The following is a 27,585-nucleotide window of genomic DNA, read 5'->3' on the forward strand; positions in this document are numbered from 1 at the left end:
GTACCTTCTAATAGATGTCGGCCTATGCAAAGAATGCGATTCTAAGCAGACCCACAAGCCTCAGAAATATATTTTCTTCCCCACAAAGCAGTTTTGTTGAAGTAAAGGAACACAAAGTATTTTACTTTGGCAAAACAACGGTACACTCTAATACTGTGGCAAACACACTGATTCATTTAAGAGTTTCATGACACTGACCAATAGTGCAACAAAATATGTCAATCCAAACCATGTCAGAACACAAAGTTCTGTCCCCGAGATCCTGCAGTGAGAGGATGAACAAATAACTCAAATGGCTTTCTTCGTGTCAAGCTTTCTAGCATTACACAAGGCCAACAGAGAAACATTTTAGAGGCAGAATCCTTTGTTTCCTTGCTATTCTTAAGCTATCTTTTAAAAATAGTTAAACATAAAATGGGATTCAACATGTTGGTCTGAAATTAATTTAACCTTATACATCTGGGGAAAACCTTGTTCCTGGAAAAGTACAAACACAAACAAATAAGAAAACACATCTTGGCTCCTTTCTTAAGTTTCAAGGCAGCATGTGAAAGAGGACAAACCCATAAATCAAGTATGAACGTTTTGGGTAGGTTACCTCTCCATAATCAACCGTGGAAGTACAGAATTAAAGATCTCTTATAAGCAACTGACAGACGATATATCAAAGTTACCTGCAGTCTCAAACACTGCTGATTTGATGGTAACGTCATCCTTAAAAACAGATGAGATCTGGATAAATGCCTGGACCACCTTCTCAGTATCTGCCACGTCAGTCTGGAATAAATATGCAAGTCAGCAGGAAAAAATAAAGTTGCAAAGGAAAAAAACAAACTTGCAAATACAGTGGATGGTTATAAGCAAGAACAGTATGTGGAGCAATGCAGGGACAGTGTTGGGAGTTTACATGAGACAGAAAAGGTCCAGGAAGGTGGCGGTATAGCAAAAACAACAGGAGATGCATTTAATCTAGAGGAAGAATAGGGTCAGAAAAGCAACAGAAATAGGTAAATCGATGATTACACCTAAAACCTTTGCTGGCAAACCAAATAACTGTAGGTGTTGAACTGTATGACTGAAAAGCATATGTAACCAATGCTTTGGTTCAAGAACGTTATTTTAAAAGGAGGTGCTGTGTAAGGCCTTTCATGAACAAGTACGACAGACCAAAGTGCTGGGTGGGGCAGAAGATTCCACAGCCTCGTTCTGAATACAGAGTATGCTTTCCACATGATCACAAAACCTAATTACTGGTTGGGAACTTCTAATGTTACCCTTTCTCCACACCCCGGAAACCTATTGGTTACAGATAGCTCAATAGTTTGGAAAATATAATTAACTTCTCCTTGTAGGCACCTATACATACATTTTTTTCTCTTAAACTAACCCTGTGTATCACTGGTAGCAATGCTGTCTCCTAGCAACAATCACATTTATTTAATCCTGTGGCCAAAAGAAACACAGGGTTCTTTAGTTTTTGCTTGCTCACCCGTCACATTTCTTGGGGATGAACAGTGGAATAAATCTCAATTATCTTATGACAAAGTAGCAATCCTTTGTGACTGGCATATAACGGGCATATTAAGAAGCTTAGCGCATGGTTGTATGCAATATTTACACGAATCACTCCTTTTCTAGCATTGTCAGTCTCTCTCTAGTCCTAATATTTAAATTGGTTATCCTGTGAAAAGTTTTTACATTTAATTGGAGCAGGAGAATCGGGGCATGTCTTAGCATCAATGTAAAAGAAGAACAAGTTACTTTCTTACCTGGTAACGTTCTTTCGACGGGATGTTCCTCAGGCGTATTCCTTATCTTTGATATACGTTTCCAGCTTGCTGGCCTCAGAAATTTTTTCTCTGTAGAGGGCGCTGCGCGTGGACGTCTGCCGAGTCGATGTCTTTCGACGGCCACCGTATCGGCGCTGACGTCACCATGCCCATAAATAGACACGCGCTGCATCCGTTGCTCAGTTCCGTTTTGTAGTATAAGAAAGACATGCCTGAATTGGTTAGTATCCTTGAAGGAGCGAAAGCTGCAACCACAAGGGAAGTTATCACTGCGGGGATGGATGGGAGGGGCGATAAGGAATAGGTTGGAGGAACATCCTGTCGAAAGAACGTTACCAGGTAAGAAAGTAACTTGTTCTTCGAAGGGATTGTGTCCTCCGACGTATTCCTTATCTTTGATAGACTCCCATAGCAGAGGTATGTAACTGGAGGATGGAGTGATAGTGTTATATATCCCTTTAGGGATGGACCGAGTGTAATACGGCTTTGCCAAATCTGGTCTCTTGAGCAGTGGAGGAATCCAGATTGTAAAATTTTGTGAATATATGTGCCGACGACCATGTGGCAGCCGCACATATGTCCCGGACCGGTACCCCTCTCTGGAGAGCCGAAGAAACTGCAATACCCCTGGTTGAATGAGCCCTGAGGTTTTGGGTGGCTCTTTCCCTGCTAGTCTATAACATTCCAGGATGGCCAAGATAATCCACCTGGAGATGGTTTGTTTTGTTATGGGTAGTCCCAACTTGTGACCTGAGTATCCTACAAACAGCTGGTCTGCTTGCCTGATTCTAGCCATTCTGCTGATGTAAAAGTTGAGAGCTCGTCTAGGGTCCAGCCTGTGTAGCCTTTCCTCCTCTTTTCCCGGATGGGGAGGAGGGTAGAATGAAGGCAAGGTAATTTTCTGAGTAATATGGAATTCAGAAACCACCTTTGGGAGAAAATTAGGCTTCACCTGGAGGACAACCTTGTCCTTGTGGAAGATTGTATGTGAGGGTTTACAGGAGAGCGCTTGTAGCTCACTCACCCTCCTAGCCGATGTTAGTGCTACAAGTAGGACAGTTTTAAGCGTGATAAATCTTAATGCGCAAGAGTAAAGTGGCTCGAATGGAGTGCCCATTAAGAAGTTTAAGACTAAATTTAAGTCCCATAATGGAACCTGGAATGGTTTGAGGGTAAACATTAGTCAGACCCTTGAGAAATTGTACCACTAGAGGAATTTTGAAATACGATGGTTCCTCCGCAGTGCGCTTGAAGATAAAAAGCGCTGCAAAATAGCCTTTTACAGTGCCAACTTGAAGGCCTGAGTTTGCAAAGTAGAGTAGAAACGATAGCACCGTTGGTGTATCGCATGAAAAAGGGTCGATATTCTCTTCCCTACACCAGCTGCAAAACTTGTTCCAACGACAGCGGTATAAAGACTTTGTTGCTGGTCTTCTGTCCGAAAGCAACACCTCCATGACGTCATCAGGGAGATCCCAATCCTTGTACCTCAACCTATCAGAATCCAAGCGTGAAGGTAGAGGGTTCTGATGTCTGGATGGAGAACCTGACCTCCCTTCTGCGAGAGAAGATTCTCTTTGAGTGGAAGACGGATTGGAGGACAGATGGACATATCTAAAAGGTCCGGGTACCACGTTCTCCTGGCCCAGTCCGGGGCAATTAGGATCATGGTTTTCCGGAATCTTCTCAACCTCCTGATCATTTGAGGAATAACAGGGACTGGTGGAAACGCGTAGAGGAGTGGAAACTCCCAGTCCACTACGAACGCATCTCCCAGAGCTCCTCTCAGGGGAAATTCCCTTGAGCAGAACAGATCGCACTTCTTGTTGGTGCTTGTGGCGAACAGATCCACCTGAGGGGTTCCCCAAAGGGCGAAGATCTCTTGAAGGACTTCTTGAGCTAGCTCCCATTCGTGGGAGACTGTGCTCTGCCTGCTGAGAGCGTCCGCTGTAAATTCTTCTCTCCGGCTAGATGGACTGCCGATAGAGAGATTCCTTCCCGAATTGCCCAAAACCAGAGCTGCATTGTCTCTCTGCACAGTGGTAGTGATCCTACGCCTCCTCTTTTGTTGAGGTAGTGCATGGCCACCGTATTGTCCGTCATTATCAGGACATTTCTCCCCTGTACTGATGGCAGGAAAGCTTTCAGCGCTAGTCTGATCGCTCTCAGCTCTAATAGGTTGATATGTAGTCTAGACTCCGATGGAGACCAAGGACCGCTGATGGTCAAGTCGTTGGCATGGGCTCCCCACCCTGTGAGCGAGGCGTCTGTGACTACTGTTATCTCCGGCCATGGTTGCCAAAACAGTTCTCCTTTCAAGATGTTCTCTGAATAGGCCCACCACTGAAGGTCGTGGGCTACCTTGTCCGGAATCCGGAGGAGGTCTGACATTCTCCCTGAGAATTGTGACCACTGACTTCTCAGTGCCCAGTGAAAAGACCTCATTCTCAGGCGAGCCTCTGGCACAAGGAAGATGCAGGATGCCATGAGGCCTAGCAATCTCAAAAAGTCGAAGGCTGGGAGACGTTGGGCATTTTGAAACTTGGTGACCATCTGTAGAATATCTTGAGCCCTCACCTCTGGTGGCGAGGCTTTTCCCAGGGAAGTGTCCAGGACCGCTCCAATGAACTGGAGTCTCTGAGATGGTATCATCTGTGACTTCTTTAAATTGAGGGAGAAGCCCAGTCTGTGAAGGAAGAGGCAGACATAATCTAGCTGGTCCGGGCCTGTTCCGAAGATACGACCCTGATCAGCCAATCGTCCAGGTAGGGATAGACGTGGATCCCTTCCCACCTTAGACTCGCCACCACTACCGACATCAGCTTGGTGAAGACCCTCGGGGCGGAGGTCAGCCCAAATGGCAGAACTCGAAATTGATAATGAGAGTTGCCAATGGCGAACCTCAGGTATTTCCTGTGCTTGAGATGGATTGGCAAATGGAAATAAGCATCCTGAAGGTCCAGAGATACCAGCCAGTCCTGGAGCTGGAGGGCCTGAAGGATCTGAGAGAGAGTTACCATCTTGAACTTGTCCTTCCTGAGGAACTTGTTCAATTCTCTTAAGTCCAGATTGGGTCTCAGTCCTCCGTCCTTCTTTGGTATGAGAAAGTAGGGGGGAGTACCAGCCCTTGTTCCTGTCCGCTACAGGTACCAGTTCTATGGCACCTTTCTCTAGCAGGTCCATAATTTCCTGAAAGACGAGCGGATCTGGAACTTTTCGGGAGCTGTTCCCCGGTGGATGACTCTAAGGGATGTGTAGAAAGGGAAGGCAGTAACCTTGGGCAACTGTCTCCAACGCCCAAGCATCTGACGTTATAGCCTGCCATTCCGTCAGATGGTGAGTTAACATGCCCCCTACAGGTGTCTTGTTTGCAAAGGCCTCAGAGTGGTTTGGGGGTGGCTGATGCAGATGCCGAGGGTAAAGAGGCACCTGCTGCTGCTGCGGTCTTAGTACCTTTGACCCGTCCACCTCGGGTGGATCTTCTTTGGCCTCTTTGAGCCGGCTGTCCTCTGCCTTTTCCGAATGCGGAATAATAGCGAAAGGACTTTCCTCTTCCAGAGGTTCCTGAGGGGCGAAAAGGAGTTTGGTGGATAGCAGCTCCTAAGGATTTTGCTGCTGCTTTGGAAGTCTGTAACTTTTCCAGACTGTCACCAGCCTTCTTTCCGAATAACGAAGAGCCGTCAAAGGGCATATTCAAAAGTCTGGCCTGTACATCTGGAGCAAAGCCACACTTTCGCAACCACGCATGCCTGCGGATTGTTGTACTAGCCGCCATGGCCCTGCTGATACTGTCAGCAGAATCGATGCCACTTTGAAGAGACTCGCACATGGCATCTTTGCCATCTTGAATGATGTTAAGGAAGGCTTCCTTCACCTCTCCATCCGGTATGTAGTCAGCCGCTGATGAAGCACACTCTCATAATGTGTGACTGAACCTGGCGAGTGTGCAGGTGGCGTTGATGGACTCCATACTACAGGCAGAGAAGACTTTCTTTGCCATAGAGTCGTACCTCTCGTCATCCCTGTCCTGTGGAACAGTAGGGTAAGCAGTCCTACTGCTGGATGAAGTTGCCGCTTGAACCACAAGGCTCTCTGGGGTCGGGTGTTTTGACAGGTATTCAGGGTCAGCAGCCGCTACCCTATACTTTGTCGACAGTCTTTTATTGACTGCTGGAATGACATCGGGAGTCTACCAATTGGATGCAATTTTTCTTTGTAGGGCTGCATGGAAGGGGACCACCGGGTCCTCCTGTGGGCCTTTGTCCAATATATCCGTTAGATCATCCTGTTGGAAAACAGGTGAAGGCGCAGACCAACCCATAAACTCAATTATTCTTGCCATCAGGGTTCTATATAGTGTTTCGGCATGTTCCTCTGGATCTGGCTTTACAAATTCCACTTCTGGGGAAGTGTTAAGTCCACTGGCCTCATGAAGTGAGTCCTCTAGTTCCTTCAGCCTCCTTTCTTCAGAGGTGAAATCCTCTGCAGCAGGCAGTGAGGATCTCTGTAAACCAAAATTTTCTTGGTCAGAGTCTTCTCTTTCCTCATAAATTGAAGAAAGACCAGGGTATTCTGATCTCTGAAATGGAGTAAAGCCCATCTATAGGGCCGAAGGAGCCAAACTCGTCGTTATTGGACGAGAAAATTGTCGAAGTCGTCGACGCCGATGTAACCGGCCTCGAAGGCGCCAAAAATGTCGTCGAAAAAACTGGAAGGGGCCTCGAAGAATTCGAGAGGATCGGGATCCTACTCGAGGGCATTGACGACGGTCTTGGCGTCATGCCGGAGGCCCTTGAAAACCCTGTTGGCTGTGGAGCCTTGGTCCTCTCTTGCGTCGGCGTCGAGTCGATCGACCGACCAATGTGTCGAGGAACCCATTGACAACGGCGTCGATGGCGCTGACCCGTGCGTCGAGGGAATCTTCGATGACGGCGTCGAAGGAACCCTCGAAGACGGTGCCTTCTTACCTGATGGCTCATGGCGCTCTCGGGTGGAAAGTTTCGCCGGGTGCTGCGACTGGCGGCGTTTTGATTTTTTGGGTTTTTCATCCGGGGTATCACCCTCAGCTGTCTTCGAGGGGGTCGAGGCCGCGTTCTCGAAGACGCTTAACATTTTCTTTCTGAATTCCTCCCACTCAGTTTGAGAACTGTGTTTGGTGGGACAGGAAACTCTTTCTGGAGACACCGAAGACGACGAGGAATGGGACCTTCGACGTCTCTTTTTTGAGTGTCTAGATCTCGACGAATGGTGGGAGCTGCTTCGAGATCTAGAATGGGAGTGTTTTCGACGGCGAGGAGACGAATGCCTCGACTCTGCCGACAAAACCTTCGAGGAGGTTTTGGCTGACTTACCTCTCTCGAGCTTCCCCTTTCACTCCTTCAGGGCTTTCGCCGTCATGGACATGCAGTCCTCACACTCCGAACAATGGTGCTCGGACCCCAAGCACCATAAACAGACCCTGTGTGGATCAGTTATTGACATTTTTTTACTGCAGTCTCGACATTTCTTGAAGCCGGATCGCGGCGTCGTCGGTTCTGATGAAGAAGCCATCGAGAACGATAAGGAATATTCGTCGAAATAGATAAACCTGACTGAACTGAGCAACGACGTTCCGAGGCCCCACGAAGCACGGAAAAACGGAACTGAGCAACGGACGCAGCGCGTGTCTATTTATGGGCATGGTGACGTCGGCGCCGATATGGTGGCCGTCGAAGGACATCGAATCTGCCGACGTCGATGCGCAGCGCCCCCTCTACAGAGAAAAAATTTCCGAGGCCAGCAAGCTGGAACGTATATCAAAGATAAGGAATACGTCGGAGGACACAATCCCTTCGAATTTGTTTTTTGTTCAAAGGAAAGCAACATGCAAATTGTTAAGGGGGAGGACAGGGCATAGCAAAAGAAAATAAATTAGAGAAGAACATAAAAGGCTCACATCCCTTTTAATATGTCTACCTTGTCTAAGTGTGCAAAACATACAAATCTTCTCAACAACCAACACCAAGCCAATTTCATTACCTTTGTGTGGGTAATGCATACAAGATGTGTAGCACTTTTAAGAGCAGTGTTATATATCCAGACACCGTCACTTTTAAGTATCATGGGTGCAGAAGTAAGGCTCGCACACAATGGTGGCATGTTTTTGGATGTAGACTTTTATTAATAAAAAGAGGGCTGGAAAAATACCTCTCTATCCCTAAAGCTAAAAGGGGTTTCAAAGGAAACTATTGAAATTGGAAGGAAGTCCGAAATTAAAAAGTCAGTCACTGTAATGTCCCAAAAATCTACTCCTGTCCCTAAAACTAATCTAATAATAACTGTGCAACGATGATCTCTTCTCAAAACAAAAAGTGTTCTTTGTGTTTGTTCAAACAACAGAAAAGTTCCCAGTTTCGCTCGTAGTAAAAAGTGATGCAAAATAATGCTCTAAAATACAAGATTTCAAAGCTAGGGCTGTGCTCCTTTAACCTCGATTTCCTCTTATCCCAAGTTGCTGGATAACTCCCAAGGAACTGATTCTTAGCTTTAAAGTTCTTATATCCTACCAGCTTGGCACACGCTGCCCAACCAAGCACAGGGATCCCTTTATCAGTCCTTCAGGGGATTGGTCAACTTAACTGAACTTTAACTAAAGTAATATATATCTAAACAAATTAACCAACTCTCTGTGTATATAGACATTACTCACCGTTAGGGAATAGTTTCTTACCTGTAACTCCATTTCTCCAGCATTGGTATCTTTCTGGTATCTTTCATGGATTCACATGCTTAGAATATCCCCCGTCGACAGACTGGGAACCCTCGGTACACTTATGTACATAGGAAAGCTTCCGACACTTTTGTGTCCTATCTACGTCATTTTTGGGGCCACCCACGCATGCCCCACTAGGACGTACCGGTATAAATGCCCCGACCCCGCGGCTCCCTTCAGATTTCGACCCCTCCAAAGCAGAATGAGGTGAAAACCTAGTTATACAAGTAGATTGCATTCCAGGGAGGCCGGCGGGCGCATGTGAATCCATGAAAGATACCAATGCTGTAGAAATGGAAAGAACAAAGTTATGGCAGAAAAAGTCACGAGTCCACAGCGCGTATACAGTAATTAAGAAAATAAACATCAAGGCTGCGGGTATCTGGGCGGTGTGGGTGTACTGCCAATACACATCCACAGGAATAGTTGAAGAAAAACAACGATGTTCCCAGTCTCACTGCGCCAAGAAGTTATAATTAGTTGTTTGTGCAAAGAGAAGCCTTTATTGTTTGTGCGAAGAGAAGCCTGACACGTGTTTCAAGCTGTGTACAGCTTTTCATCAGAGGCTTAGGTTGCAGCAATAAGAACTCCACATTTAAAGTAGAACAATGCCAGATACAGTTCTCAAAATCCCTCGCAGTTGCGGAAAGCTCAATGACCGTGTGTTTCAGTCTACTCGTGTTACCATTCGCACAAACAATAAAGGCTTCTCTTTGCACAAACAACTAGCTTTAGAAATGGAGTTACAGGTAAGAAACTACTCCCTTCTCCAGCATTGGATCTTTCATGGATTCACATGCTTAGAATAGAATATACAGCAGTGATCCTGAAAAGGGGAGGTGTGAATGCAATCCGGCACCATCCTAAGCATACGTATACCGAACCATGCTTACGTAAAGCTGCTAATTTATAAATACGCAATAGTACATGCACATATCTATATATATATATATATATATATATATATATATATACACATTATATATATATATATATATATATATATACACACACAGATATATACATATGCTAAAATAAGTACAGACCCTTCTTGAAAAGGGCTTACCTTATTGAAACAGATGGCGTAAGACTCTACTTCCCATTTGTATCTCGTCCACATGCTGCCGTTCGAGGCAGTAATGGCGGGTAAACTTTTGAGGGACTGACCATGCTGCCGCCTGGCAAATGTCTGCCAGCGGGATTCCTGCCCACAACGCCGTCTAAGATGAAGTTGCCCTCGTGGAATGAGCTCTTGGACGCCCTTGTAGCAGTTTTCCCGCTTTGGAATGACAGAAGGCAATCGTCGACGAGACCCATCGAGCCAGTCCATGCTTTGAAATTGCTTTTCCTCTCGCCAACGGACCATATGCAAAGAAGAGTTGCTGCGTAGATCTAAGTTGCTGAGTCCGATGAAGGTAACATTTTAGAGCTCTCTTCACGTCCAAGGTATGGGGGACTTTTTCCACAGCCGATGAGGGCGTCGCGAAAAAGGTAGGCAGGACAATGGATGAGTGTTTATGATAAGCCGTAGGAACTTTTGGAATGAAACGAGGATTAGTTGACAGAACCACTTTGTCCTTAAAGAACCTTAGGTACGGCGGGTCTCCGACCAATGCTTGCAATTCTGAGAGCCGCCTAGCTGATGTTATAGCTATTAGAAAAGCCAATTTCCATGACAAGAACTTCATCGATGATGTGGCCATTGGTTCAAAGGGTGCTTTCATTAACCCTGCTAGCACCACATTAAGACTCCACGTTGGTGGAAAACGTTTAACCGGCGGGAATGTTCGGAACAGACCCCTCATGAAGTGTTTCACCAGCCTGTCACTAAACAAGGGAGACGGCTGCCTCCTCCTCGTGAACCTAGAGATGGCCGCCAAGTGTACCTTTATTGATGAAAAAGATAATCCGCTCTTCGCCAGGTGTAGCAGATATGGTAGAAGTTGCTCCAGAGTTACCCTTAGAGGTTGCACTCCCGGCTGTCCTTGACACCACGTACAGAACCTTCTCCACTTACACGCGTACGACTGGTGGTAGAAGGGGCCAGTGCTGCTTGCAGGATTCTCCGACAATCCGACAAAATGCTCAAGGCACCAAATTCCGAAAAGTCAGGAGCCAAGCTGTGAGATTGAGACTGTCTGGATTGTGATGCCACACTGTTCCTTCATCCCGGGACAGGAGATTGGGAACCTTCGGGAATGTTATCAGTTGATCTACTGTCAGGTGAAGCAGGTCGAAAACCACGGCTGCCTCGGCCAACACGGTGCCACTAGGATGACCCGGCACCTGTACCTGCGTATCCACTGGAGAGTTCTCCTTATAAGAGGGAACGGAGGGAAGGCGTAGAGGAACTTGTCCGTCCACGGGAAAGAGAACGCTTCCCCCAGAGAACCTTCCTGTGGCCATTTGCTGGCATACATCTCGCACTTCTTGTTCCTCTTCGTTCCGAAGAGATCCAGCGGAGGCCGTCCCCATTTCTCGAAGACCTTCAACAACTGAACGCTGTCCATCTCCCATTCGTGTATTTGGTCCATTTTTCTGCTGAGTGAGTCCGCTTGCTCGTTCCTTACTCCTGGGAGATGATGAGCTACGATGGATATATCGTGTTTCAGAGCCCAATGCCACACCTTCTGAGCCTCGGTGGAAAGGGTTCCTTAAATAAAACATCGCAGTTGTGTTGTCTGTCAATATTCTCACTATGGACCCTCTGATGTGTGGCAGGACAGACTTCAAGGCCCAGCGCACTGCTCTCAGTTCCAGAACGTTGATGTGCAGAAGTGACTCCCTCCGAGACCAACGACCTTGCGTTTGTAGAGTGCCCATGTGTGCTCCCCAGCCTGTCAGGGATGCGTCCGTCACTATGGTTAGCCGAAACTCCGGCTCCTGTAGGGGTACCCCTCTGGATACATTATGAAAGCTTTGCCACCACTGAAGAACTAGTAGGAGCTAGTCGACGGTGAGTTTGTCCGACCAGAGCCCTTGGGCCTGCGTCCACTGGTCCGCGAGAAACTCTTGAACCGGCCTCATGAACAGGCGGCAGTTGCCCACCAGAGGAGTGCAGGACACCATAGCGCCCAGAATCGACACATTTTTGCACTGATAGTCTGGTATTGATTCTCACCCGACCTGCCAATTGATTGAGTTTGGTGATTCTGTCGAGGGATGGCTTCATTAACCCTGACTGGGTCTCGAATTGCGCGCCCAGGAACACCAAGCTTCTCGACGGCGTCAACGAAGATTTCTCGAAGTTTACCGCAAACCCCAGCCATTGTAAGAGTTGCATGGTGGCCTGCAAACTTGTGTGAGTCGACATAGGGGAGGACCCCCTACCAACCAGTCGTCGAGATACGGGTACACATGATGGCCTTGCCTTCTCAGCCAGGCCGCCACCGGGGCCAAACATTTCGTGTACGTTCTGGGAGAGGATTTCAGCCCAAAAGGAAGTACTGTGAACTGGTAGTGTGTCCGTCCTACCACAAACCTTAGGAACTTTCTGTGTCGCCGCCACATTGATATGTGGAAGTGCGCGTCATGCAGGTCCAGAGACGACAGAAAGTCCCCTTCTGAACTGACCGGATCACTTCCTGGAGCGTGAGCATCTTGAATTTTAGGCTTTTCAACGTCTTGTTGAGATTGCGCAGGTCTAGAATGGGACGCCACTTTCCGTTTGGTTTTTTCACCACAATGTATCGGGAATAAACCCCTTGACCCTTCTGTGACGACGGAACCAATTCTATAGCACCTTTTTGTAGCATAAGTGCTACTTCCTGCTGCAACACGCTCAGATGGGGTTGAGCTACAAACGCCGGTGGAATGTGCTGAGGGCTGCTTTTGAATTGCAGGGAATGGCCGTATCTTACTGTGTCCAACACCCACTGATCTGTTGTCATTTGCTCCCATTCGTCGATGTAGCACGATACTCTGCCACCCAGAACGTTCCGATGCCCGTCATTGCTGGTCCTTGGTCTGCTTATCTCTCGACGACGAGTAACCTGTTGTCTTCCTGGGGGTCTGGTAGTCCCGGTGCCGTTTTGCCGCTTGAGAAGCCCGTCTGTATCCCTGGGAGGGGTATGCCGGACTACTGAAGGATCTGTCTCTCGATGCCGAGAATCTGGAGTTTCCCGATGCTCCCCTAAAGGGACGAAAAGACCTGAAACTTCGACCACTCTGGAGGGCACCCAAGGAACGCGCCGTGTCAGAGTCCTCCTTCATGCCCTTCAGGGCCTCGTCCACCTTCACACCGAACAGAAGGTCTCCCTCAAAAGGCATATCCAGCACCCTGTATTGCACCTCTGGTCTAAAGTTGGTGCATTCTTGCCTTCGGAGAACCACACCGTTATTCACCTCTTTAAACCCCGATTCTGTGAGGTCCACCGCGATGTTAAGGGCATGATTGGAGGCCTCTTCACCTTCCCTGACAAGTAACATCGGCGCCTTACGATGTTCTTCCGGAAGATGCTCCAGCATAGGTACCAGTCGGTGCCACATCTCTCTTTCGTATCTGGCTACTATAGCCAGAGAGTTGGCCGCTTTCACTGTGGTTGCTCCTACCGACAGCACTTTTTTTGCCAAAGGCATCCTGTCTTCTGGCCTCACTTTCCGGGGGGGGTTGTGCACTTGTGCTGGGCCCTCGCCTTTCTCGCCGCCGCCGCTGACACCACCGAGTCAGGGGTTGGTTGGGAGGACAGACACTTGGGGGTAGCTTCTGGGGCCTTACATTTTTTCTCCAGGCGACCTTTTATTGCGGGTTCCGAGAAAGGGTGACGCATGGTCTGTAACCCCTCCTGCCACACATGATTCAGGATGGGTACCGAGCTTCTTTTCTTTCCCATGTGGTCGAAAAGAAAGCAGTCCTTTTTCTCCTCTTCCTGGGCCAACCCGAACTCTGTACACGCTTTGGACATCATGGCGTGAAATTGCCCAATGTCGCCCGGGGGAGCCGGCTGAGCCGGGCTTCTCGGGGTTTCTAATTCCACCTCAGACTCCCAGGTTGGATCCCTGGAGGGGGAAAGTGAGACATCCGATAAGGTTCTCCTGTCCGAGTCCGAATCTATCAGTTCTCCCTCCTTGTGGCGTGCAGCTGAGAGGTCTCCACCCACTGGCACTGCCGTGGGGGTTGACGGAGGTGGCCGACGAGACGGGCCCGGTTCGTCAATGGCCGACCTGGCCAGAGTTGCATGAGGTAGCCTCTCGTCCAGTGTCTTCAGCAAAGTTTGTAACGTGGATAAAACCTCCAGCGACAAGAGTGACTGCGGATTGAAAAGAGGGGTAGACCCCGGAATGCTGGCTCTCCCGGAGAGAGGCCTGGTAATTCCTCGTAACCCGAGGTCTGCAGGGCCAGCTACTCTCACATCCTCATCTCCCGAAGGCCTCTTGCTGCAGTAGGGTCTCCGGCAAAACCGGGTCGAATACTTCTGGTCTCCAGGCCTCTTGCGGGATCTCAGTCGTCGAGGCTAAAGCTGGCCCCGTCGTCGTCGTCACCGTCTGCGGCCCAAGAACAGTTGAGACCAATTGTGTCAGTGGCCGAGAAGGCGGTCGACGACTACCCTACCGTCTACCACAGTGGTGGTAGTGTAGGTCCCTGAGGCATTCCCGCCTTTTCTGAACTTGACCTACGCTTCTCCGCTTTTCGACTCAAGGTCGATCTATGGTGATCGCCCGAGGAGGATTTCGACTTTTCCTTTCTGTCCTTCGTTGAAGATGAGGATGACGAGGCTTTCTTCGACAAAGACTCCTTAGAATGGCTTCTCGATTCCTTCTCTGCCGGTCGTGATTTCTTCACCAGGGGTTCCGACGATGTCGAGCGGCCCGGGGGCCCCTGAAGATTTTGACACTGAGGCCACGCTACGCGTGGAGCCTACCTCCGAAGGCGGGTATGCCCCCGCTCCATCGTTTAACCATGCCACTAGTCGTCGACTTCGATCTTTAAGAGTCTTCTGGGAGAAACCCTTACATATGTCGCACTTGTCTGCCGAATGATGAGGGTGTAGACCATATATGCAATCCATATGCCCGTCCCCCTCATACACCTTCCGCCCGTGCGCTACGTGCGGATTGAACAGCTCTTTTCCCAACATCAGGACAAAACTCCAACAGCACAACCTAGACAAAATAGTAGACTACACAAGGTGCTCCCACACTGGAGGCGGTTGAAATCTGAAGGGAGCCGCGGGGGTGGGGCATTTATACCGCTACGTCCTAGTGGGGCATGCGTGGGCGGCCCCAAAAACGACATAGATAGGACACAAAAGTGTCGGAAGTTTTCCTGTGGGAAACAGCTTTATAAGTGTACCGAGGGTTCCCAGTCTGTCAACGGGGAATATTCTAAGCATGTGAATCCATGAAAGATCCAATGCTGGAGAATCGTATTTCTGATTCTTGTATCTGCTTAGATTCACATGCTGTGCATAGGCCGACATCTAGTGGAAGCTGCAGAATATTACAGTTTGTTTTTCGAAATTGGAAAAGGGGCGAACTAGGGCGTGCCAGTAATACTATCCCTAGTGTGACGTCCACTGCACCCATGATCCGTCACGCGTGTAGGACCCTCAGATTGTATTTTTTCTGACATGAATGAGGAGTAGCATGAGTACAGAGTATCCAAGCAGATAAAATAGATGAGACTACAAGCATCCATGCGCCTTCTCTCAGACGGGAGGTTGGGCAGGCGCATGTGAACCTAAGCAGATACAAGCATCAGAAATATGATTATGGTGAGTAATGTATCCCTTCTGGGGCTTGTGGAATCTGCTTAGATCACATGCTGTGCATAGTTTAGCGAGCAGTGTTAGAAGAAGGAGGTGGGATGTGAGAAGGGTCATAAGCGAACAAAGGTCTTAGAACCGCTTGTACACTTGTGTATCTGTCTTGGAATGACAGTCAATGCAGTAGTGCTGAGTAAATGTGTGAATAGAGCTCCATGTAGCTGCTTTGCAAATAGTGTCTAATGGAACATTTGCAATGAAAGCCAGAGTGGCTCCATTACCTCTTGAAGTGTGGGGCCTTGGTGTAAAAGTCAGTGTTTTATCTGAAAGGAAATAGCACAGTTGGATACATCTGACTATCCACTTAAAGATGGCATTTTTAGAGACGCAATCTCCTTTTCTGCCTAGCGCTATGGAGACAAACAGTTAATCTGTTTTCCTTAGTGGTCTGGTCTTGTCTACGTAGTAGAGGACATCCCTCCTCACATCTAGTGTGTGGAGTTTCACCTCAGCAGAGCTTTTGGGTTCCTGGAAGAAAGCCGGTAGCTAGGGTTGGAACTTACGATACAGGAAGGCCAGCCTGAAAAAGGAGTATCGAAATTGTATCGACAGATGGGGGCAGTGGACCCAGATGAATCCCTCACGTACATGCAAATGTGGGATGCAGATGTGGGAAAACCAATATCTGGGGAGATCTGCAGTCGAATTTGGCACAGAGCCGCTAAAAGTTCCAAATGTGTTTCAATAAAAGAAGCAGCAAACAAACTTTGCCTGCGGTGGTATATGACGCCAGCACGCATGCATGTATTCCATAAACCCGGGGTACCCCACATTTTGCTGGAGAAATTGCGGACAACCTGGGGATCTAATTCACATGTGGTGGTCATGTCCAGTGGCAGGGACTTACTGGAAGGAGATTTTGAGCCATATCAAGGAGATAACGGGGGCGCATCTGCCTTGGGACACGGTGGTAGTTTTACTGGGGGAAATGTTTGAGGGCTGCTATGCGAACTCTGGGGCTAAAGCCAGCCTTATTACTCACATGCTGAGCGCATCTAGAATCACCCTGGAGCTAGCATGGAAGAACAAGCAGGGGCCAGTAATAGCTATGTGGTGGGTGAGACTATGGGGAGTGATGGCCATGGAAAAAGTGACGGCATTAGCCCATGGTTCCTATGCTAAGTACCTGAACACCTGGATGCCATTACATGAATTCACAGATGACAAGGAACAGATGTATTTCAAGCCTAAATTACTCCGCAAAATTCTGGTTATTTGAAAGTGCGAACTTTGGTCTGCTAAGGCGACTCAATTTGGAGCATATCTAAGAAAGCAGAGAAAGATATAATATTCCACCCATATGTTTTGAGATTATGTTGCGGGGGTGAAGGGGGAGTAAAACTCATGAGCAATCGGACCTTAAAGACTGGAGTGAACAAAGGGGAGGACATGGGCAAGGCCATTGTTTATTAGTTTCAATGCATGCATGTCTGTAATTTATGCTCATGAATAACTAAATAAAGTTGATTAAAAAAAAAAGCCGGTAGCTCAATAGACATGTTAACATGGAATTTGGAAATGAACTTATGTGAGAACCTAGGGTGAGTACGTAAAACCAGTTTGTCCTTATGTATAGTAAAGAAAGGATCTTGCACTGACAGAGCTTGTAGTTCACTGACCCTTCTTATGGAAGTAATGGCTACTAAGAAGGCCGTTTTGTAAGTCAGGTATTTGAGACGAGACGTGTGCATGGACTCAAAGGGAGGTCCCATGAGCTTAGCAAGTACCACATTAAGGTGCCAACCTGGTGGTGGGTTAGAAATTGGAGGGTGGAGTCTCTTTAACCCTTCCGTAAATGCTTTAACAACTGGCACCTTCCACCATGACACCTTGTTATGGGAAGTGGTGTAGGCTGATAAAGCTGCCAGGTGTACTTTTAGTGAGTTAAACACTAACCCTGCATCCAATAGCTGGCGTATATAGGTGACCACATTAGAAGGAGTACAATCAGTCGGGTTGATTTGCTTATTCTGGCACCACATAAAGAATCGTTACCATTCATCATAGTAACAGTGCCTCGTGTTTGGTTTTCTTGACTCCTTCAAGATATCCATACATCTCTGAGGTAAATTGAGATGTCCAAACTCTATGACTTCAGGAGCCATGCTGCCAATTTCACCAAGTTGGATGCACTGTTATCCCCTCGTGCTGGGAGAGTAGGTTGTACCGGCACAGGAGTTTGATGGGGTCGCACACCGCCAGTTTGCCTAGGTGTCATATCATGGTTGTCTCGCCCACAAGGGAGCAACCAGGATGAGCGCCTTTGGTTCTCTGTGGATTTTGTTCACCACTTTCCACATCAGAGGGGTTGGTGGAAAAGCGTAGGCAAATATATCTGACCAATTCATCCATAGGGCGCTCCCCTTGGAGCATGGCTGGGGGAACCTGGATGCGAAGTCTGGGCACTGCCTGTTTTCGCTTATGGCGAATAGGTTTATAGTGGGGAAAGTCATCTGAGAGAAGAGGTCTCCTACGACCTATTCGTGTAGACGCCACTTGTGTTCCTCTGGGAGGGGATCCCTGCTCAGAGAATCTGCTAGTGAGTGGAGTTCCCCTGGAACATGTTGGGATGACAGGTAAATCTTCGTTCGAGTGCCCATTTCCACATTATGGGCAAGCTTGGACAGATTGGGAGAACGAGTGCCCCCTTGTTCGTTTAAGTAAAACATTGCAGTCATGCTGTCTGTTAGGATCTGCACCGACTGGTTGGATACGAGGGGTTTGAATACCCAAGCACTCTGAAGACTGCCAGAAGTTCCAGCAGATAGATTGATGTGCTTCTGAGCCACTTTGTGAGACAAGAGACCGTGAGCTGTGTGGTGAAGGTATTGAGCTCCCCACCCTTCCAGGGAGGTGCCTGTTGTGACGACGACCTGTATCTCTGGATTGTAGAAGGGTTTCACCCTTCCTAAGATTCTCTCTTGTCCACCAGCGAAGACTCTGTACTAGTGCTGGTGAAACGACCACTAGATCGTCCCACTGACCACTTGCTTGAGACCACTGTTTCGCCAACCATTCCTGCATGGGTCGCTGCCGCTCAGGGAACCAGGCAACTGCAAGATGCCATCATGCCTAGCAAATGCATAGCTTTACGCACCCTTATTTGGTGACCGGCCTGATATTGAGGAATTTGCAGCAACACATTTCGAATTCTTTCCTCTGATGGAAAGGCCAACCCCTCTTGGGTATTTAGGACAGCTCCTAAGAACTGTTTTGAGGTGCTTGGCACCAGGCTTTACTTTTTCTCGTTGATTGAGAAGCACAATTGGAAGAGGAGGTTGATTGTTCTTTGGATGTTTAGTCTGCAAATTAGGGTGGACTACCCTGTAATGAGCCAGTCGTCCAGATAAGGGTATACTGGGATTGCCTCCCTGCGTAGGTGCATCACCACCACCACCAGTACCTTGGTGAATACCCTTGGAGCCAAGGCTATTTCGAACGGCAGCACCTTGAATTGGTAGTGCTGGTTGTCTACCTTGAAATGCAAGAACCTTCTGTGCGCTGGGAACGTTGAAATATGAAAATAGGCATCTTTCATATACAATGTTGCTATGTAATCCCCCTTTTTTAGTAGAGGGATTACGTCTTGTAGTGTACTCATGCAGAATTATTGTGGCTTGACATACTTGTTTGCAGGTCGCAAATCTAATACTGGGCGCGTTGTCATATCTTTTTTTGGCACAAGGAAGTAGGTTGAATAAATACTCCTGTTTACCTGGTTGAACGGGACGACTTCTATGGCGTCCTTTGCTAGCAGAACCACAATCTCCTCGAGGAGGATCTTCTGATGTTCCAGCGAGTGTACCTTCTGTCGCGGAGGATGGTCGTGGGGGCGCCGTAGCAACTCTATGCAATATCCTCCGGACACTGAACAGCACCCATCTGTCCGAAGTGATCACCTCCCATGCGTGGGTGAAGGTGGAAATGCGCCCCCCCTACTGGGGATGCATGGGAGGGGACCTGAAGCGGAACGTCACTGCTTGTTGGGTGGTGTACCACCTCTACCCCTAGTGCGGCCCCTGCGCTGCCCTCTGGGGAAGCTCTGTGAGGATTGGGATAGATTGGTACCCCATGAGGTTCCCTAATTCTGGTAATAATTTGAACCCCTTTGGGAACCTTGGCTCCGAAAGCAGCGAAAATTGTTTCTTCCCCTCTGTCCAGAGGGTCTATTGCTGAGTTGGCCAAGAGATTTTAGGGTCTCATACTCATCCTTTGTCGTGTTCAAAGCTTCCTCCACTGCCTTGCCGATTAGTAATTTCGGCTCCACAGGCATATCTATCAGAGTTGCTTGGGTTTCAAGTTTGAACCCTGACTGCCTCAGCCAAGCGTGACGCTTTATAACTGTGCCTTCGGCGATTAACCTTCCAGCATTATTTCCTACATCAAAGTTTGTTCTTAGCATGCAGTCCGATACAGATCTTCCATCTGCTGCCAGTTGAGCCAACTGGCTCTTTAAGGGTTTGGGCGCAGAGGATACCAAAGCGGATACCTCTTCCCACTGATGGCAAATGTAGCTTGCCAAAAGGGTGGCACTGTTGGCAATTTGTGCCAGATAGGCAGACGTGGAGGCAACCTTTCTACCCAGAGCGTATAGTCTTTTACTTTCCTTATAAGGAGGTGCTTCCGAAGAAGCAAGTGCTGTACTTGCCCTCTTTCTGGTGGTTGTTACGACCAGGGAATCCGGTTCTAATTGGCCCCTAATGTACAGGGGATAGGAGGGTGCGGCAGAGAACAATTTCTCGACCCGCGTATTAACCGCTCGAGTGAGATTCGGGGTTACCAGCGAGGGATCAATCCTATGCTGGATGGATTTTAACAAAGGGATAGCCTGAGTAATGGCTCTCTTGTCTGCTAGGATTTCTTCAGCGAAATCCAGGTCTTCTTGGACACCCTGTGTGTCGATATGAAAATGGGCAGCTACTTTAGCCAGTACCTCATTGAGGAGTGTTTGCTCCTCCTCCTCCTCCTCCTCCTGCTCCTCCTCCTCCCTCCTCCTTCCTCCTCCCTCCTCCTAATAAGAGACCCCTGTATGGTCATCCACCAATTGAGGTTCTGTTTCATCACAATATGAATCAGGGTGGTAAGGTTCAACCACAAAGGAGTCTGTGACCAAGCCCTGAGCCGGGGTGTCAGAGCGGAGTTTCTTAGCAGGGGGCTGAGAGGACTTAGGTATTGCCTTAGACCCAGAAGGGGCAGAGGTAGCAGGGGTGTTGGAGTAACTAGGAAAATAATTCGGGTCCTTTTAAGAGAAGTCAGCCATGAAGGACATCCTTCTCATGACCCTATCAATGTCTGCTAAGTTCCATTCTTTAGAGCTAGGAATAACATGTTCTGGTTCCTCATCAGTGCCCCTATCGTGAGCAGTGGGAGGAATGAGTTTACATTTAGTGGTATGAACTGAGACCTTGGACTTCCCTATTGATTTAGGGGCTTTCTGCTTCTCCTTATGAACATGCTGCTCTGAGGTTGACATTTTATTTTGTTTATCCCCCTTCCCATGACAGAGGAGTGTTTTCCAGTGTTTTTAGGGGCATCCGAGGGATTTGACGCCTCGTGTCGCGTTTCGGAGGTAATATTCGAGGAAGGACGTTGAATCTCGGGTGTAGACGCTACGCATCTTGACTGTGGAGGATAGAGGGCGGAATCGTCATCTGACGATCGGGCCTCAGGGACTATTGATAGTGCGACACCTTTATCAACCGAAGACGGTTGGCCTTTGTCATGAGGCGAACGGGAACGCCCAGAGGACACATATTTGTTGGACCGCTCTCTTGGTGTCTTCCGTTGCCGATCGCTTGACACGCGTGTCGAGTCACGGCCGGGCAGATGTGCTTAGTGGAGGTTGTATGTGTAGCGCTTTTGCCACCGGGTATTGTCCCCACAACGTGGCCGCCGGCCAGTCCTTTGGGGTTGGGGGCCTGCATGTGGGTGTCCAAAGTCACCCCTCTGCCCTCACCATCCCATTCGGCAGCATTGCTGCCAATGCTGAATTTCCCCTCTACTTCCATGGACTCTAGCTGCCTGGCGTATTGGGCCCAGCGTTTAGTTGAGCAGTCCTTAAGGGTTTTCGGCTTGAAGAGCTTGCAAGCTCGACAGGTAGCCTCAGGGTGGTCTTGTGGGAGACACAGACTGCACATATTGTGCTTATCCACCCAGGGAAACTTCCTATTACACTTTGGGCAGAACTTGAATGGAGTACTCTCCATATGTTACAAAATGGCAGCGGACGGGTATATGTACGAAAAGGTGGGAAAAAAGCCTGTATGACCATTCCCCACTCTCCCTACTGTACCGGGCCGAGGCCAGAGGCCTTCCAAGGCCCGAAGTACGTTGTGGCAGTTCTCGACGGCTGCCTTCCTCGATCTTCACCAGCGTCGATCCTCGGCGTACAGTGGAAGCGAAAGGGGAAGTATTTAACAGTAATTGTAACTATAAACGGCCAAGAGCCAAGGGAACTCTCTGCAACATGCGTCCAACTAGTATGGCGGAAAAAAAACTATCTGAGGGACCTACATGGGTGAGGGATCATGGGTACAGGGGACGTCACAATAGGGATAGTATTATTGGCACGCCCTATTTCGAGTTTCGAAAAATAACTGTATTCCGCAGCTTCCACTAGATGTCGGCCTATGCACAGCATGTGATCTAAGCAGATTCCACAAACCTCAGAAATATATATATATATATATATATATATATATATATATATATATATATATATATGCGTGTGTTGCTCTCTGTGGCACCACGTAGAGGTTGTGTTTAAAGTTTGGTATTGCACGTGTTCCCTCACGCGTGTAGGACCCTCGGATTGTATTTTTTCTGACATGAGGTAGCATGAGGAGTAGCTTGAGTACAGATTATCCAAGCAGATAGAAGGAAGATAAGACTGTAAGCATCCATGCGCCTTCTCTCAGAGGGGAGGAAGGGTGGGTTGCATGTGAATCTAAGCAGATACAAGCATCAGAAATATGATTACGGTGAGTAATGTATCTCTTCTGAGGCTTGTGGAATCTGCTTAGATCACATGCTGTGCATAGATTAGCGAGCAGTATTAGAAGAAGGAGGTGGGATGTGAGAAGAGTCGTGAGCAAACAGATGTCTTAGAACCGCTTGTCCCACTTGGGTATCTGTCTTGGAATGAGTGTCAATGCAGTAGTGCGTGCTGAGTAAAAGTGTGAATAGAGCTCCAAGTAGCTGCTTTGCAAATGGTGTCAAGGGGTACATTTGCAATGAAAGCCAGAGTGGCCCCAATGCCTCTTGTAGAGTTGGCTCTTGGCATAAAAGGCAAAGTTTTTCAGAAAGGGAGTAACACAGTTAGATACAATTTACAATCCACTTAGAGATAGCACCTTTAGAGACGCAATCTCCCTCCTTGCCTGTAGCTACGGAGACAAACAGTTGGTCTGTTTTCCTTAGCGGTCTGGTCTTCTCGACATAGTAGAGGAACACTCTTCGCACATCTAGAGTGTGTAGTTTCACCTCAGCAGGGCTCTTGGGTTCTTGGAAGAAGGCTGGGAGCTCAATGGACTGGTTAACGTGGAATTTAGAAATGAACTTAGGTGAGAACCTAGGGTGTGTACGTAGAACTAGTTTATCCTTATGAACAGTAAAGAAAGGATCCTGCACTGACAGAGCCTGAATTTCACTGACCCTTCTTATGGATGTAATGGCTACTAAGAAGGCAGTTTTATAGGTCAGGTGTTTTAGACTGGCTTTATGTATGGGTTCAAATGGTGGGCCCATGAGCTTAGCAAGCACCACAATTAAGGTCCCAACCAGGTGGTGGGTTAGAAATTGGAGGGTGAAGTCTCTTTACCCCTTCCATGAAGGCCTTTACCACTGGTACTTTCCACCACGAAACCTTGTTGTGGGAAGTGGTGTAGGCTGATAGCGCTGCCAGATGTACCTTCAGTGAGTTGAATACAAGGCCTGCTTCGAGCAGATGGAGCATGTAGGTAACAATATTGGAAGGAGTACAATCAACTGGGTTGAATTGCTTATTCTCAAACCAGACAACAAATCTTTTCCATTTATCAAAGTAACAGTACCTTGTGTTCGGTTTCCTAGATTCCTTTAGGATATCCATACATCTCTGTGGTAAATTGAGATGTCCCAACTCAATGACTTCAGGAGCCATGCTGCCAGGTTCATTGAGTTGGGTTGAGGGTGTACTGTTTGTTCTTGGTGCTGGGACAGTAGGTTGTGCCAGCACGGGAGTCTGATGGGTTTGCACATGGCTAGTCTGCTTAGGTGTGAGAACCACGATTGCCTCGCCCACATGGGAGCAACTAGGATGAGGGTCGTCGATTCCCTGTGCATCTTGTTGACCACCTTCCTCATAAGAGGGGTTGGTGGAAAAGCTTAGGCAAACATCCCTGACCAGTCCATCCATAGGACGTTCCCCTTGGAGTCTGGCTGTGGGAACCTGGATGCGAATCCTGGACAATGTTAGTTTTGGCTTGTGGCGAATAGGTCTGTACTGGGGAAACCCCACTGTGAGAAGATGTCTTCTACGACTTCTCTGTGTAGAGACCACTCGTGTTCTCTTGGGAGAGGATCTCTGCTCAAGGCGTCTGCTAGAGAATTGAGATCCCCTGGAACATGTTGCGATGACAGGTAAATGTTCCGTTTGAGTGCCCATATCCAAATTTTCTGGGCAAGCATGGACAGATTTGGCGAACGAGTCCCTCCCTGCTTGTTTAGGTAGAACATCGCTGTTGTGCTGTCTGTTAAGATCTGCACTGACAGGTTTAACAGGTGGGGCTCGAACGCTTGAAGCGCTCTGAATACTGCCAGAAGCTCTAGCAGGTTGATGTGGTTCTTGGCGACTGAGGGAGACCAGAGACCCTGAGCTGTGTGGTGGAGATGGTGAGCTCCCCACGCAGTCATGCATGCATCGGTAGTGACTACTGCCTGTACTTCGGGATTGTAAAAGGGTTTTCCCTGTGAAAGATTCTCTCTTGTCCACCAGTGAAGGCTTTTTACTAGTGTTGGCGAAACGACCACTAGATCGTCCCACTGACCACTTGCCTGAGACCACTGTTTCGCCAACCTTTCTTGCATGGGACGCATGCGCAGGCGCGCGTGGGGGACCAGTTAAATACATGACGCCATTATGCCCAGCAAACGCATTGCTTTGCGTACCGTTATTTGGTGACCGGACTGATATTGAGGAATTTGCAGTAGTATATTCTGAATTCTTTCCTCTGACAGAAATGTCAACCCCTCTTGAGTATCTAGGATTGCTCCTAGGAACTGTTTTGGAGGTGCTTGGCACCAGGCTTGACTTTTTCTCGTTGATTGAGAAGCCTAATTCATGGAGGAGGTCGATAGTCCTTTGGATGTTTGTCGTGCAAATTACTGGGGTTTCCCCCGTTATGAGCCAGTCGTCCAGATAAGGGTACACTGGGATTGCCTCCCTGCGTAGGTGTGCCCCCGCCACCGCCAGCACCTTGGTGAATACCCTTGGTGCCGAAGCTATCCCGAAGGGCAGTACCTTGAACTGGTAGTGCCTACTGTCCACCTTGAAGCGCAAGTACCTTCTGTGCGCTGGGAACATGGAAATATGAAAATAGTCATCTTTCATATCCAAGGCTACCATGTAATCCCCATTTTTTAGGAGGGGGATTACCTCTTGTAGAGTAGTCATGCGAAACTGTTGGGGCTTGACATACTTGTTGGCAGGCCGTAAGTCCAATACTGGGCACATTGTCAAATCTTTTTTTGGCACAAGAAAGTAAGTTCTAAAGAGTGTACTCTTTGTCGTAGAGGATGGTGCCGGGGACGCTGCAGCAGTTCTATACAGTACCCTGCGGATACTGTTGACAGCACCCATCGATGTGATCCCTTCCCAAACCTGGGTGAAGTTGGAAATGCATCCCCCTACTGGGGTTGCGTGAGAAGGGACCCTGAACTGAGCGTCACTGCTTTGGTGGAGGCGTGCCGCTTCCTTTACTGGGGCTGCCTCTGCCTTTACCACATCCTCTCCTATTACCCCTGCCGTAACCCTGGGTAGACTGTTGGTTGTTGGTGTTCCACTGTGTACCCTGCCCCTGGGAATAGTTAGATCCTCTCTGGGAATTCTGGCTGCGTCGGCGACGAAAATTACTATTCCCTCTCTGGTTAGGGGGTTTATTGGTTAAGTGGCCAAGGGACATGAGTGTCTCGTATTCGTCCTTGGCATTCTTCAGCGCGTCCTTGACCGCCTTACCAAACAACAGATCGACTTCCACCGGTTTGTCCGACAATGATGCCTGGGTTTCTGCCTTAAAACCAGACTGCCGTAACCACGCATGTCTCTTGATAACAGTACCTTCTGCTATCAATCTGCCTGCGTTGTCCACGGCGTCCAAAGTTGCTTTTAAAATGCAACCAAACACAGCTCTACCCTCTGCGGAAATTCGTGCTAACTGGCCCTTTAAGGGTTTTTGTGCAGAGGCTATGAGTGCCGCAACTTGTTCCCACTGATGGCAGTTGTAGATGGCCAACAGGGTGGTGGAGTTTGCAATCCTTGCCTGATAGGCGGACGTTGAGGCTACTTTCCTGCCGAAACCATATAGTTTCTTGCTCTCCTTGTCTGGAGGAGCTTCGGACGATGACAAGGGTGTTCCAGCCCTCTTACGAGTGTTAGTGACAACTAGGGAGTCCGGCTTCAGATGTCCTCTTATATAGAGAGGGTCAGACTGGGCTGCCCTGAAAAGTTTTTCAACTCTGGGATTGACTGCTCTGGTGAGGTTCGGGTTCACTAGGGACGGGTCTATTCTTCGCTGAATAGACTTAAGGATAGGGATGGTCTGGGAAACCGGCCTCCTTTCTCCCACTAACTCCTCGGCGAAGTCCCTCTCCTCCTGGACACCGTGGGTGTCAATATGGAAATGTTCTGCTGCACGTGCGAGAACCTCGCTCAGGAGGGGTTGGTTATCCACAGGGGAGTCGGTAACCGGGGCTTCCTTCTCTACCGGGGAATCTACTCTGTAGGTTTCAGGGTCTTTCTCTTTCTCTTCTTGGTCCTCATCATCCCCATAGTAGCCCGTCCCGGTTTGCTCTTCTACCATGCCAAAATCTTGGTCCTCACCAAAGGAAGCCTCTCCTTGATACAGTGAGTATGGTTGTACCTCGAAGGGGTCTGTAGACCTCATCGGTGTCTCAAACCGGGGCTTCTTACTCGGGGGGGATAGGATCATTAGAGCCTGAGGGTGTAGCCCCTTGTGGATCATATATGAAAGGAAATGGTCTGGATTTTTATCGTAAAAGTCAGCCAAAGAAGACCTCCTTGACATGACCCTATCTATGTCATCACTCGACCATTTTTTGGAACTGGGAATGACTCTCTCAGAAAGTCTCGGAGTGTTTCACAGGTGTGGAAGAGTGCAGGGGCTGCTTCTTCTGCTGTTTTCCCAACTCCCCGTGAGTGGAAAAGTGTTTTCCCTGTCCCTTTGTGGCTCCGGAGGTTTTCGACGCCTGGCGTCGAGGATCGGGGGTAGAGTCCCTGTCCTTCGAGCGTGGGGCCGCGCTGATCTTGTCTGCGGGCTCTGACTCCTGGAGCGCGGCCTGGCGGTGGAAGTCGTCTTCGTCCTCCGACGATCGAACTTCTGTTAGCCTAGGGAGCGAGGCACTTTTGGCAAGAATGGATGATTGCCTGGAGTCATGCGGCGATCTCGATCGGGAACGCCCAGAGGACACCGAATCAGACCGTTCTGTCTGTGCCTCTTTCTGAGAACTCGTCGTCGTCGAGTCTCGGTTGGGCTTCGCGTGTTTAGTGTGTGTGGTGTGTGAAGCGCTTGTGTCGCCGGGGGTCTTCCCCATAGCCTCCCTGCCAGACGACCTTCCGAGGTCGGGGACCTGCGCTCGGCTGTCTTTCGACGCCGTAATGCCCTCGCCGTCCGAAAGTACGGCATCGCTGCCGTCGCTGAAGGCGCCCTCCGCTGCCATGGTCGCCTGCCTGGCGTGGTGGGCCCAACGCTTCGTCGAACGGTCGTTAAGTGTCTTAGGATTAAACCTACTACACGCTCTGCAGTACGCTTCGGGGTGGTCCCTCGGCAAGCAGAGATTGCACGTGGCGTCGGGTATTTGCGATTGCACTTGGGGCAGAATTGAAAAGGGGTATCCTCCATACGCACCTTGAGGCAGCGGGCTGGTAAGTGTCGGAAATGTATAGGGTGTACCTAAGAGTGTAGAGTATGTCCAACCCCCCACTCTCCCTACTTGCAGGGCCGAGGCCAGAGGCCTTCCAAGGCCCGGATCCGTTGTGCAGCAGCCGACGGTCGATTTCTTCTCC

The 27,585-nt window shown here is 48.7% G+C and overlaps 1 protein-coding gene across 1 annotated transcript in view; it reads right to left on the reverse strand.

Annotated features, from left to right (window-relative positions):
- The window catches only part of RANGAP1 (Ran GTPase activating protein 1), a 1,265,070-nt gene that overhangs the window by 330,960 nt on the left and 906,525 nt on the right, over positions 1–27,585 (reverse strand). Inside the window, exon 13 of the mRNA XM_069652750.1 lies at positions 675–777. Within this exon, the coding sequence (XP_069508851.1) occupies positions 675–777 (103 nt within the window). The remainder of the gene's footprint in view (positions 1–674; positions 778–27,585) is intronic.

This window comes from Ambystoma mexicanum, chromosome 3p, assembly GCF_040938575.1.
Source record: "Ambystoma mexicanum isolate Mex_15411 chromosome 3p, UKY_AmexF1_1, whole genome shotgun sequence".
In the NCBI taxonomy this organism is placed as follows: Eukaryota; Metazoa; Chordata; class Amphibia; order Caudata; family Ambystomatidae; genus Ambystoma; species Ambystoma mexicanum.